Genomic DNA, 14,210 nt, shown 5'->3' on the forward strand with positions numbered 1-14,210 from the left:
AATACTTTCCCTCAGGCTATTGAAATGAATTACTGTAAATTTGAAGGACATACACTACATTTTCAACTTACACTTTCAGCTAGACTGTCAATAACATTGAGCTGCTCATTGTGACTGAAAAGTCACTAGGGCTACAATTATCTAATTTTAAAGTCTAAACAAAGTCTACATTGTAAAAGTGCTATGCAAATAAAAGTGAATTGAATAAAGTGGGAGGAATATTTAATTGCGCCGAAGCAGTGATAATCAAAGAAGTTAAAATAAATGTAAATTTATGTTTGTTAGCTTTCATTCATTCATTAATTTTCCTTCGGCTTAGTTCCTTTATTCATCAGGGGTAGCCACAGCGGAATGAACCGCCAACTTATCCAGCATATGTTTTATGCAGCAGATGCCCTTCCAGCTGCAACCCAGAACTGGTAAATATTCATACATACTCATTCACACACATACACTACATCCAATTTATTCAGTTCACCTATACAATTGACCTGTCTTTGGACTGTGGGGAAAAACAGAGCACCTGGAGGAAACCCATGCCAACACGGGGAGAACATGCAAACTCCACAGGGAAATACCAACTTGTCCAGCTGGTACTCGAACCAACAACCTTCTTACTGTGGGGCAACAGTGCTAACCACTGAGCCACGCCGCCAACATTTTAGCCCTCAAAAAAGGTGGCTTTTCTACCATTCAAAGTGTTTTTAAAAGAAGTCTCTTGTGCATTCATTTGATTATTACAGTGAAACAATTTTTAAAATACTGTTAATAATAATATTTAAAATAGATGTTTAAAATTAGAATTTTAACCCCTTGAGACCCGAATGTTTCAAGTTTCAGAAAAATGTAAAAGTTTCATAGTTCTTGAGGCTTCTATAAATTAGACCAATTTATAATAATCAAAATTCAACACCCCTTAAGTATATATTTTTGGTTCATTTCAATGGACATCAGGTCAGAACAGTTCTTCTCGAACATTATACCAACATACAAAAAACCCACATGATTGCTGTTATAATCTTAACATTTATTTTCAAAATCACAAACATTAACATTGTAACATTTTTACTTTAATTTTGAGGTTTGTGTTGTATAGATTGCACCTTTTATTACAAACTTCATCTTCATCTTCCTTATCACTCCACATAATGCCCATATCTGAGATATTTCCATCTGCTATATGCTTAAGAACTTCAAGATCTTTTATATCCTACATATTAAATTGTTTTAGCAATGAATTAATACATCAACATAGTCTTTTTATATAAAAAAGTTCAATCAGTATTACTAGAGATTTAATTTCAGTAACAGATCTTGAACCCATTGTCCATCCTAATGGAAGACATTTTTTAAAAAATCCTTATCTAAAGCTTGCAATGTTACAAGAGATTTTAAACTTTAATTAGTAAGTGCAATACCTTTTTTACATAAAATCTATGAACTATTGGCAAACATATCACTATATATGAATAAAAACATTGTAAATGTGGCATACGTTTGTGTCTGGAGTGAAGTGATGCCATGCTGCTTTTTAGTGAAGTGGATCTTTTAAAAACTACAATATGCCGAACCTTACCACCATTTGATTTGATGACAGTCGTCCACTCTCATGGACTGCAGGCTTTAAATTAGATTAAATGCTCAGAAACTACAAAAAACATGGGCTGACATGTGATGTCCACTGTAATGGACAGAGTCCAAAGGGGTTAAAATGTGATTTATTCTTGGAAGTCATTCCAGTATTCTAATTTAGTGCCCAAGAAATATTGCTCACTATTAAAATGGGAGAAATTAACATTTTTCAATATATGTGAAAACTTTAATAATGTCTGCATATTGATTTTGGAGGAAACTATTCATTTAATTCCAACTATTAACAAATAATCCTTTGATAATCAATACTAACACAGACAGACACAAAGACATCAAAGTTTAGGTGAGGTGAATTGTCCATTAGGCTATATCTCTAAGCCCTGCGAGGACATGAGGGACATCTTTGTGATTTTAACATAAAGATGAGAAAGGCAGAATGTATTCCACCCTTCCAAGGCCCCAGATTTCTCATGCTCACCCTTTCCCCCCAAATCCCATCGTGACTTTCATTAACAGGCTGTGGGAGGAACAGCTTTGCAAACAGTCTTGAAGAGAGAGCTATGAGAGAGAGAGATGTAATGTCTGGGAATGGCCTTGAGGAGCAGAGGTGCTGTGACATCTGTTCAGCCCTGCTCATTATGAGTCAAAAATCGTTGCTTTAATTCTGTAGCCGTCTTCACCTGATCCAGTAACTTCAAACAAACAAACTGGAAGCAAGCCACAACTAAATAACGTGACACACTTGTATTTTTGAATGGCAGCGTGGCTGTTCTTCCAGACATTGCTATCCTAGCATCATGCTAATTATGCTAACTTCAGTGCTGACTGAGTCTGGCTGTGCAGTTTTAGCAGTGAAACAGTTCAGTGGGCTGGAAGTGATGATGTGTGATGTGAAACGTCTGCAGCACAAATCATGTGAGAAGTTTTTCATTACAGACACGAGGTGCAGATTACAGGTGAGAGGAAAGAAATGTTCTGTTCATTCCAAAATGGTGAGAGTTTGCTGTAAAAATCTAAATCCTATCTGACAATAATTATGAAGTATGTCTCTTGATTTGGAGTGTGAGTGTCAGGAAGCTAATGATTATAAACGAACTTAACCTGAAACAACAACGACGACTTCTATGCAGCTCTTGGCCTATGCCTTATTCAAAGGACCGACCGACGTAAAGACAGATAAGCTTTAGTATATGGGTTTAGGGAGCCATCTTGTGGGTGCTGTTGGTAACTTTGCAAACAACACCCTCACGAAAATAGTTTTTTAGGCTATTAGCTATATTATACAAGTGAATAACCATGTTAAAATGTTTTAAATGGTTATTAAATGCTGATAAACCATGATGCGTGTGTGTGTTTGTGTGCATGAATGATTAAAATTAGATTGACTCACTGATAATGCAGACACTCTGAAAATATCTATTTAAAATAACTAGAGAGACAGTGTTGATGTTGAAGTTTTGCATATGAAATTTGAAAGACTTGTATTGGTACTTAGAATTGTGACTAATAAAATATTTTGTTATTATTGTGCATAATTTCCAAACAGTTTTTTATTTAGCTAAATTAGGCTACAGAAACATATACATTTTTCCATACATAATATAAAATCTTTGCAAGACGTTGTCACTGTATTGCAAATTTATTTTTATTTCCACTACAGAATAGACTTGTTAGCACAATTCATTATTATGAATATGGTTAAATTGCAATTGTGTTAGAAATATTCATATCATCGTCATTGTCATTATTGTGTGACAAATATACATGTTTCACTGTAAAATTTGTTGTAAAAAATAAATATTAGAGAGTGTACGTGAGATCTTTTGAGTCCAAGGAACCAAGAGCTCTTTAAACATGCGTGCTCAAAAAGTTCACAGCCATTTATTCTTGATATGTTGTTTCCTCAGTCCAACCAACCTTAAAACGCAAACAAAAGTCGGAAGTACGACCTTCCACCTCGGGAAATGGGAAGCGTCAAGTTGCATCAGATGTAGATTAAATGCCAATTTGCGACTGGTTGCCTTAATGATTGCATCATCTGCTTCCAGTGCTCATTTTCGCCTGTTTTGTTCTTTTTCACTTGGATGTGGCCAATCAGGTTCTTGGAGGACTTCCTTGAAGGCTGAATCTCGTAAACAGACACCTCAATGGAGCACTCTTTAATCTGTTGATCTGGCAACACAAAGGTCATCACCTCATTAAACACAGTGACCTCCCTGCGTTTCTTCTGCGTTGTCCTCTGATGGCGAAGCCTGCTCTGGTTGCAGGTCACAATAGTTCTGGCGTAGAGAGCTGTGAGTACATTGAACAAACACCTTACTGTAACTTCAAGCAAGTTGTTTTATTAAATATTTTACAGCATTTAGTAAGGTTGGTTAATGTTAAATATAATCTGAAAGTAAATAGGCTATATGAAGATACAAAGTTACGCCAGTAGGTGGAGACTGTGAGTTGCTTTCCTGTGAGTTTCACAGTCCACTGTGTATTATTCAGTGCACAGTGCACTATATCGGCTGTCAGCCATGGTTTAATTAGTAAAAGTGGAGTAACCATGTTTTTGGTGTGACTGCTATTTGTATAACCAAAGTTGTACTACAAAAAACAGTAAACTATAGTTAATACTGCAAAATCATGTTATTTTGTGATTAGCACAGCCTGATCTCATGAGGAAATGTTACTATTTTACGTTTTGTCAGTTTAGTTTAGTCATATGAAAAGTTAGTTTAGTCGATTTGAAAAGGAGGTGTGGCACCCAACCCGTCCTCTAAACCCAACCATCATTGGGGGATAAGCAAATCGTACAAAATTGTACGATTGAGAATATTGTACAAATTCATACAAATTAGCTATTAAATCAAAAAGTTACGAATAGTTGTGAGTTTGTGGTGGGTTAGTATCGTTGTGGATAGCTAGTAGCTTGTTAGTATTTGATTTTGGCAGACCATAAAGATTTTGTTATCGATATTCATTCCCTACTTTATACCAACAATCCACTCTGATTTTGAAGGTACATACATACAACCACCATTTCTGATAAGGGATGGCCATGGATATATACACTACATATCGCATACAGACCCTGAGCATGCGTCAATAGCGCTGCCACACTTGTCCAGTGCTCCCAGGACAAATGTCATTTAACCGCACTAGTCAAGAAAGTGTGCCAATCCGAATATGCTAGACATTTGTGCTGCGTACGTGTTTAGTAACGAGCAAGCAAAAAAAAAAACAGCATATGTTTTACGCAGTGAATGACTTTCCAGCTGCAACGCATCACTGGGAAACATCCATACACACTCATACACTACAGTTCATTTTTAGCATACCCAATTCACCTGTACCACGTCTTTGGACTTTTGGGGGAAACCGGAGGACCAGGAGGAAACCCACGTGAAAACGGGGAGATGCAAACATGCAAACTTCACAATGCCAACTGACCCAGCCGAGGCTTGAATCTTGCTGTGAGACGATCGTGCCAATCTATATTCATATAATTACATTATATTTGTATTATTCCTCACCTCTCTCAGTCTTATTATGATGGCAGACTGTGTGGATCTTCAACACTCCCACTTCCAGCCTCTGAGATGTAGGCATGTATTTCAGAGATAGCAGCGCCTCTCCAACTATATCCTGCACAGAATATGTACCGTATACAGCTTATCATAATTTTTAAATGTCTTGCACTGGGATAAAACTTACTTTTCTGGGTACTTGTAGATCCTGTCTTAACTCCAGGGGATAAGAGATCTTCAATGTGTTCAGAGAAGCACGGGCCTCTCCCAGAACTCCATGTCTTGAGTATTTATCAAAATCCCTAACCTAAAAAAATTAATTATATTTAGAAAATGCGGATTTTTTCATATTCATATGCTTTCAAAAAAGGTGTCACATGGTGTCAAATGTCACATACCTCAAATCTAACAGTGACCCTTGATACTTCATCCTCAGCTAAAGTGCAAGAGAACTGATCTCCAAACACAGGACTGCAGCTTTTTTTAACAATACGCGTCTGCCATTCGTGCAGCAAGCACTGCATTGAGTTCTGATCTTTATTTTCTCTCTCTGCCCACATTAAACGCACCCAGACGAAAGGGTCCACGCTGTGACTGAAGTCTCGTACGGCCAGATCCTGGGCATCCAGCACTGTCACCACCAGTTTGGACTGCAGCTGATCGTAGAACAGTGAAAATCGCAGAGATCCATGGATATTCTCTTCTTCCAGATCCTCCAAGCTTGCCAGGTCTAAATTGCTTCCCAGGTTAGTGCAGGATGTGCCGGGCGACAGTCTGTGGCTCAGTTCCTCATACTGAACCTCATTCTGATGGACAGAGTGTGTACCAGGTGTCATTTTTCTCTTATTGGATGTTTTGAAATACAGACATACTGTTTGGCAACCAAAGCTAACCATCTGTAAAACGTGTTTTTTCATCTATGTTGTTTGATCTTGGTCAGAGCAAGCAGTAAATACGGAAGTAAACACAGCACATATTAGGTGCATTCCAGGTAATGACGATAATGATGGCTTATGCAAATTATTCTTACCATAGCTTGTTTACCATTCTGAAAACCTCCTCTTTTTGCTGGCAGGCCATCTGTTAATACAATATTCACAGGAATCAAATAGATCTTGATAGATATTTTGCATAAACCCTATTAGCTTTGTGGCATGTTCTGAGACTCATTGTTTGATGGGTATACCATTGAAAAGGAAGTTATTTAATTAAATAAACATAAAAATTTATTGTCAGCATCATTACTGCAATCTTCAGTGTCGCATGATTATTCAGAAAATTTTCCAATATGCTGATTTGGTTCTGAAAGAAACATGCTAATTATCATTATTATTTTTTAAGATTCTTTAAATAGAAAGTTCAAAGGAATATTATAAATATTATTTACAAATATGAATATTATGAATATTTGAATATATATGATGTATATTGTTATTATAAATGATTTAAATGTACATTTGATTACTTATTATCCTTTCTTATTTAAAATTTTAATTGCTTTCCAAAACAATAAAACCATTTGACTGACATTTAATTGTTTGTGATATCATAAACAATATCAAACTTCCTAAACAGTACTGCATATCAAAGGCACATATTTTGAAAGGTTATTTTAAACAACAGCTGTTGATAGTAATATGAATTAATCAGTCAATTAAATGCATGAAAACTTACCAGCTCTTTGTAAAACGGGAAACTGTGTACAGTAGCGGTAAATTTGCCATATCAAAAAGCCGAGGGCTACAAGGAAAACAACAGCAGATATGGCCAAGATACTATACTCAACTTGCTCAGAGAAAAGCAGTCGAAGACTCAAAGCCATAAACACCATATTGTCGTTCTGCCATGTACAACCCTGGAAATGAATGACAAAAAGCTATTCCTGATATCTGTTATTCATATGTAAACTGACAATCTGATTAAATGTACATTAATGTATAGCATGTATAAAGTATTTTGCATAATTATTTAAGACACACTACATTCAGTATGTTGAGAACTAGCTGAGATACTTTCAAAGAAAATCTTTGTAGCTTAAGGCTTTAATAAAGATTACTTTTTTAAAAAGGAAAGCTTTATTAAAAGAACTAAGTTGAAAGTCCTACCTTTTCAAGCTTTAGTTTTCCGCCTTTAGTTCCATTTTGTAAATAAACTATGACCGGAGCATATCCATATTCAGTGACAGTGATCACCTGACAGATGATCAGCAAACACAAATGGCAAACCTGTTGGATCACTTGTACATTCAGCTCTTATTAAACATGCTTGATCTTCACTGCCTTCAAGGACCTTTAACTAATATAAGATGTGTTTCAATGGCATATGTAGAACTGCTGGCTTTCTACTACTCCACTATGCAAATCGAATGTCCAGTTTATCACTGACTTGTAACCAAATAGCCAGAGCTTGTAAGATTAGATATTTGCTCACAAAAAAGAGTGTCAGTATTGTAGATGGGAGAACCTTTCTTTTGCTCTGCAAAAAAAAAAAAAAAAATGATATGCATAGAACTGTCATGAAATGTTTCACTTTATATTGAAAAACTGTTGATAATTTGTTTATTTCTTATGATGGAATCATTTATAATAGTGCAACTGACAAAACTGCACTATGCAATGAGAGATATAATAATAAAAATGAGAAATACACTACCTGACAAAAGTCTTGTCATCAATCCCAGTTGTAAGAGCAACAAAAAATAACTTGACTTCTTGTTAATCATTTGGAAAAGTGGCAGAAGGTAGATTTTTTTGGATGAATCATCTGTTGAACTGCATCCCAATCATCACAAATACTGCAGAAGACCTATTGGAACCTGCATGGACCCAAGATTCTCACAGAAATCAGTCAAGTTTGGCGAAGGAAAAATCATGGTTTGGGGTTACATTCAGTATGTGGGCATGCAAGAGATCTGCAGAGTGGATGGCAACATCAACAGCCTGAGGTATCAAGACATTTTTGCTGCCCATTACATTACAAACCACAAGAGAGGGCAAATTATTTAGCGGCATAGCGCTCCTCATACTTCAGCCTCCATATCAAAGTTCCCGAAAGCAAAGAAGGTCAAGGTGCTCCAGGATTGGCCAGCCCAGTCACCAGAAATGAACAGTATTGAGCATGTCTGGGGTAAAATAGAGCCGAAGGCATTGAAGATGAATCCAAAGAATCTTGATGAACTCTGGGAGTCCTGCAAGAATGCTTTTTTGCCATTCCAGACGACTTTATTAATAAGTTATTTGAGTCATTGCAGAGATGTATGGATGCAGTCCTCCAAGCTCATGGGAGTCAAAGACAATATTTATTATTTTTCCACTGCACCATGACTTTATATTCAATACTGTACATTACTTCTGTTAAGTGACAAAACTTTTGGCTTAGCAAAGTCAGACCTTACTGCCCTTATTAAAAAATTTAAAATCAAGGCATGATCATATTTTATTTTGGTAAAATAAGCTTAATCTAGAGGCCTTTGCCTTTCATATAAGCCACTTCTGATACCAAATTATCAACTAGAATTCAAGTTATTATTTGATGTTCCTAAAACATGGATAAGCTACAAGACTTTTGTCAGGTAGTGTAAACTGTTTGTCATTGAAAGGCTAGATAGATGCATAAAGACAGCTCTGCCAGTTACAAAAAGAATATAACATTCAAAATAGTTTAGGATATAATAAATTTAAACAATAAATGAAGAGAAAGAAAACACATTTAACCTCAAAACAACATTTAATTCGAAAAGCTTGTATTTTGTGCATTACAAAACTATGAAAAAATAAATACTTTATTGGGAGAAATGTTGTGAATATTAATACAAATAGAATATAACAGAATAGTTTCTTTGGTTTTGCATTTAAAGACAAACAAGTGGAGAAAATACTTTCAGAATTTACCAGTAAATTGATCATTTTAATGCGTTTTAAATGCCAACATTGCAGTAATTGTATCATGATCCACTCTGATTACATTCACACCCCGAATATCAGTAAGTAACATTTTATAGCAAGTAAAATAAATATAACCCTAAACAATGTATATTATTAAATATATAAATATATATGTATAAAGCAAAACAATAGGATATTTATCACTGCCATTTACAAACATTGACAGTTTCACCAGGGAAGTGTTTCCCCAGTATAATGCAGAAATGACCCATGATCCTTTTCGGTTAATCCACCAATCACAGACAAGACAGAGGAAATACTTTCTTCAGGGCTCAATGGTGCCTGCATAGAGAACAACAAACCAAAAGAGTTGATCACTACTGCAGTTTTAAAATGTTGTTAGAGTTTGATTAGTACAACAACAGACAGCATTGGCAAGTAAGAGATAAGAGAAAGAGACTCACTTCAGGTCCACCCATATCAGTGCGCACCCAGCCTGGATGGAGAGCCATACACAGGATCCCATCTGCCTCGAGATCCACTGCCAAGCATCTGGTGACCATGTTCAGTGCGCTCTGATACAAGTCAAATCAAACTCTATATATTAGCCCTATTTGGAGTTATCTTAACAGGAGTGAAAGAGCAGTTTTGTGCATAATCCAAGATTCATATTTCAAGAGTTGTACTCTGACGTCAGAAGCATAAATAATATTAAAAGTTACATTTAGAAGAACACTGACCAAAATTAGAGAACATTTTCAGAATACTCCTAGGTACTGGAGTCAATCTGTAATCTGATAGGCATTTTCTTTAATTTTCTGAAAAAACCTATTTAACTGACTCTCATACTTTCCAGTCTTCACTGACTTTACAAGAGGGTGAGCCCTTCGAAAGTGACTGAAACCCTCCAAAAGCAGGTTGTTTAGATGAAAGCCCTTTCAGTCACACCAAGAATAGTTGGTAATTTAAAATCTATGATTTCTAGAAAACAGCATATTAATGTCACTGACTAATTTAAATGGACAGTTCACTAAAAACTGAACATTTTGTCACATTTTCGCACCCTTCACTGGTTCAGTTTGACTTTCTTCTGTTAAACACAAAATATATTTTGAAGAAAACTGGTAATCATTGATTTCCTTCATATTTGTTTTTCCAACTATGGATGTTAATGGTTACTGGTTTTCAGCTTTCTTCAAAGTATCATGTTTTGTGTTCAGCAGAATAAAGAAACTCACAAAGGTTTCAAACCATACGAGGGTGAGTAACATAGTGAGTAAATTTTCCTTTTTGGAGGAACTATCCCTATAAGTTCCCCAAAAGGCTTGGCATCCACAACAAGCAAATGCACAAGTGGACAGGATACTACAAGCATGATGTAGGCACAACTAAATATTTCTTTCTTCAAATTTGAACAATGAAAATTACATTATTTCTGAATACATTGTGTTTACAAATTGTTCTCAAAATTTGATCTCCACTGTATTGTTGTAGTGTTTTTTTTACATTTTGTTTCAAAATGAAAAAAAATGTTTCAACAAGGAAAGTGCATCTGAAAGACATTTTTATACTAATTGACATTTGCACAAAGTTTAATTTGAAGTATACGGAGATAAACTATTGTGCTTGCAAAATAGTGCCAATTCTGAATTTGAAGTATACGCAGATGAGATAAACTATTGTGCTTGCAAAATAGTGCCAATTCACAGATGCATGGTCAATTATGATCACCAGCGATGTAACACTACCTGTCATTCACCCGAACTACATCCCCCATCATGTCCCGCAGTTACACACCGGTTTCAGGTCACCTCTAGATTACATACAGACACAGCTGTAGCTGATCAGGACTAATTACATGAATTATATACACTCCACTCACACACATCCAGTCTGAGTTATCTGTGAGCAATAAGCTGCGGTCACACTAGAGTTTGAGCATGCGAAATTTGTATGGCGCTGCGAAAAGGGTCAAGATTAAACAAGAAGATTAGACAAGATGATTAAACAGTAATAAACAAGATGAGCTTGCGTTTCTGGTCTACCGCATTCACATGTGTATGAATTGAAGTCTATGTCCAGTGTGACCACAGCTTCACAAAGCATTTTTCTGTGTTGTCTTGCTGTGTTTAGACCATTGTTTGTTTAATGTTTATGTTTCTCTTCGCCTGTTTCTACAATTACTCATTGGATTACCTTTATGGTTCTGTTTGCTCCTGTACCAACCTTGCCTGCCTGACTTTGCTGATTAGAAGCTGCATTTGGACCCTACCGTTGTTGTCACACCATACCCTCATTACAGTGGACACCACAAAACCTTAATCAAAAATCACCCAGATGTTTATTCCTGCCCTTTAACACACTGAATCAGACTGTTATCATCTAATCTATCCAGACCTGACTGTGACCTTGTAGGAGATGATCTACAATATTCGCTTCACCTGGTACTGGTCATAAAGTTTTGGCTCATCAGTGTGTAACTTTATTAATCTCCACAAACACAAACCTTCGATGTTCTGTAAGGGTACCATTTGAAAGTGTTGGCACGATCACCCCAGTAGAGCTCAACTGAACCCAGTAGAGACGTTATATTGATGACTGCCGCTCTGTGGATCCCCATCCCCGTCCCCTTTGCAGCTGCTCGCTTCAGCAGAGGAAGCATGGCCTGCATGACAAGTTCAGTTAGTGTGGTTTCAGACGTTTGTGATGAGAGCAGCAGATATGTGCTTATATTGTGGAGAGAAACCAAACCTTGGTGATCATCAAAGGGGCAACAGAGTTGGTGTGGAAGTTTTCCAGCATCTGGTCTGCGGTCACGGTCTCTAGGTTTGCCACAACATTGATTCCGGCATTGTTGATGAGGCAGTTGAGACCCTCCTCTTGAACAAGCTCTTCCACCTCAGCCGCAGCTCTTTCTATACTCTCCTGACTGATGACATCTAAAAGCAGAGAGCTTTTTTAGGGCTTATTTTAGACTCCCCAGAAAACCTTAAAACATTGTATATTTCCCTTTTATCTTTAAGTTATTACATTTTATGAATGATTCACTCTTAAATTAATGAATACTTTCTACATAGAGCTGTTAAAACTATCTGGTCAAACTGTATCCATATATATATATATTGCAGAAAAATTAAATATCACAATGTCAAATTTGTCCAATGTCATGCAGCCCTAGCAGAGAGGCTCACGATTAACACAACAGACACAGGCAAACATGAGCTCAGTTTCAAATATAGCTTCTTTTAGGTCAGGGGTGTCCAAACTCGGTCCTGGAGGGCCAGTGTCCTGCATAGTTTAGCTCCAACTTCCTTCAACACATCTCCCTGCAAGTTTCTAGTATACCTAGAAAGAGCTCGATTAGCTGGTTCAGGTGTGTTTAATTGGGGTTGGAACTAAAATATGCAGGACACTGGCCCTCCAGGACTGAGTTTGGATGACCTCTTTTGGGTCATGGGGTCTGTAATGTAAATGGGATGCTGGACAAAGCAGTGCGGATCCAAACGCAGGTTTATTAGCAGGATAGTCAGGCAAGCAACGGTCACTATCAGGAGCAAACAGATGTATACGGGCAATCCAGAGTCATGGTCAATAAGCAGGTGAATGGTCAGAACAGGAAGGAAGCAAGCAACATAAACAACCAAAACAACAAAGCAAAGGTGCAAGGCAAGCGCGTTGTAATGTTCACAAACAGTATAACAAGACTCAGCAACTTCTGTGTGTTTGTGTGCTGTATGAATAATCCAGTAATCAGTCCATAAGCAGCTTCAGCTGTGTTAGTCTAATCAATAGAGACTTGGGGCAGGTGTGTGTGTTGCATGACTGGATCTTGTAGTCCATATACTGGCAGATTTGTAGTTCTGTGTGATCTGTGAGTTTACCAGTGCTCTGTAAGGACTAGATCGCTAGTGATTGTGACAGAGTCCATCACCATCAGTTTTGATATGATTAACTACATGTAAAACCATACAACTAAAACTGTTATTATTTCTAATTATATAATACAGTTATAATAAAACAAAATCCAAGAAATAATAAATAAATGTTTAATGATAAAAAATGATGATGAAAAAAATGAAAGCAAAACAAATTAAAAATAATAATATGCAGATAATAGAATGCCATCATCCACCAAACCAATCATAAAATCTGACCCTTTCCAGCAAATCACGCTGAAGGCCTAACTGCTGTTTTTATGAGTTTATAAAACTGTCAATTTCATGGTATTGCATGGTAATATTAAAAGATTCATTCACTGAAACATATTTTGTTTAAGTCAATGACTGTAAAAAACTGAGTGTGAGTGTAAGTGTTGTGTTAGGGCGCCACCTAACGCCCACTACAAAATCTAGGTCATAAAGCAAACCCTGCTTGGAACCACATTTCTAGTCTATAAAAAAGTATGTATTGTACTTACCCAGTTTAATAATGTGTATGTTTTGGTACTCTTCCGCCAACTTTTGTAGTTCCTATAAAGCAAGCAGTTCTTTTAAACATTTTTAAAGTAGCTATTTCTATTTTATAATTATTACACATGCTTTTATAGGACTTATATTATATTAAATTATTTAAAATAACGATGTTCCTAATTAATTACTAAACTGATTTTTTTTTTAAATAGGCCAAAACCCTTTTTGGACAGATCAGTCGCAATAAACCTTGATTATCATCGGGAGCCATGGTGGTGATGATACTCATTTTGTTTAGCTTGTACATTATGTTGCCACCCTGGATTCCTGTTATTATAAGTACTGCAGCAAGATATTTACACATGATGTAACAGGAATGTAAAATAAAGTACGTTTACGCACTCATATGACGACTGTATGACGAAATTAGATATATTGATTGTACATATATCTGCTACGCTTGTGCACACTCTCCTTTAGCTTAGATGACTGTAAAGGATCTGGGGCTTTTATAATATTTGTACAGCAGACCTAATGTAAATACTACACTGTCTGCTCTCAGCTTTACCTTGGCTCCATCTGGATTCCGCGCAGTGGCGATAATCTTCCCGGGGGAGAAGCCTCCCTTTGCCAGACTTTCAACTATCTGCAGCCCGAGGCCTCGACTGGCCCCGGTGATCATTAAGTTTGAACAGTTTTTAAACGCGTGAATCATTTTGTCACTTTATTAGAGAATACGAGTTCAGTTTTAATGCTTTGAACGAGATTATACAAGTATGACCGCTTGATGGCGCTGTCGTCTCCAGTCA

General features: G+C 36.6%; 2 protein-coding genes across 2 annotated transcripts; both read right to left on the reverse strand.

The window, feature by feature from the left end:
- Positions 1–3,213: 3,213 nt before the first annotated feature.
- LOC130245787 (synaptotagmin-1-like) lies at positions 3,214–7,340 on the reverse strand. Its single transcript, XM_056478552.1, has 7 exons — positions 7,214–7,340; positions 6,783–6,963; positions 6,139–6,188; positions 5,507–5,914; positions 5,296–5,415; positions 5,115–5,226; positions 3,214–3,885 (listed from the first exon to the last, which is right to left on the reverse strand). Exons 2-7 carry the CDS (start codon positions 6,937–6,939, stop codon positions 3,578–3,580), a joined length of 1,155 nt encoding a protein of 384 aa, XP_056334527.1. The 5' UTR covers positions 6,940–6,963; positions 7,214–7,340; the 3' UTR covers positions 3,214–3,577.
- Positions 7,341–8,815: 1,475 nt separating this feature from the next.
- On the reverse strand, positions 8,816–14,116 carry LOC130245950 (C-factor-like). Its single transcript, XM_056478743.1, has 6 exons — positions 13,970–14,116; positions 13,410–13,461; positions 11,744–11,931; positions 11,499–11,657; positions 9,457–9,567; positions 8,816–9,334 (listed from the first exon to the last, which is right to left on the reverse strand). Exons 1-6 carry the CDS (start codon positions 14,114–14,116, stop codon positions 9,221–9,223), a joined length of 771 nt encoding a protein of 256 aa, XP_056334718.1. The 3' UTR covers positions 8,816–9,220.
- Between the last annotated feature and the right edge of the window lie 94 nt (positions 14,117–14,210).

Source organism: Danio aesculapii, chromosome 18 (genome assembly GCF_903798145.1).
Source record: "Danio aesculapii chromosome 18, fDanAes4.1, whole genome shotgun sequence".
Classification (NCBI taxonomy): Eukaryota; Metazoa; Chordata; class Actinopteri; order Cypriniformes; family Danionidae; genus Danio; species Danio aesculapii.

Bases quoted from the DNA above. Each gene is read 5' to 3' on its own strand.
- LOC130245950 (XM_056478743.1), bottom strand. From the start codon at position 14,116: ATGATTCACGCGTTTAAAAACTGTTCAAACTTAATGATCACCGGGGCC. The intron at 11,932-13,409 runs GTAAGTACAATA...CTCTGCTTTTAG, and splicing joins CATACACATTATTAAACTGG to ATGTCATCAGTCAGGAGAGT. The intron at 9,568-11,498 runs GTTTGTGTTTGT...GACTTGTATCAG, and splicing joins ACCCTTACAGAACATCGAAG to AGCGCACTGAACATGGTCAC.
- LOC130245787 (XM_056478552.1), bottom strand. From the start codon at position 6,939: ATGGTGTTTATGGCTTTGAGTCTTCGACTGCTTTTCTCTGAGCAAGTT. The intron at 6,189-6,782 runs GTAAGTTTTCAT...TTGTATTAACAG, and splicing joins TCCCGTTTTACAAAGAGCTG to ATGGCCTGCCAGCAAAAAGA. The intron at 5,416-5,506 runs GTATGTGACATT...TAATTTTTTTAG, and splicing joins GGGTCACTGTTAGATTTGAG to GTTAGGGATTTTGATAAATA.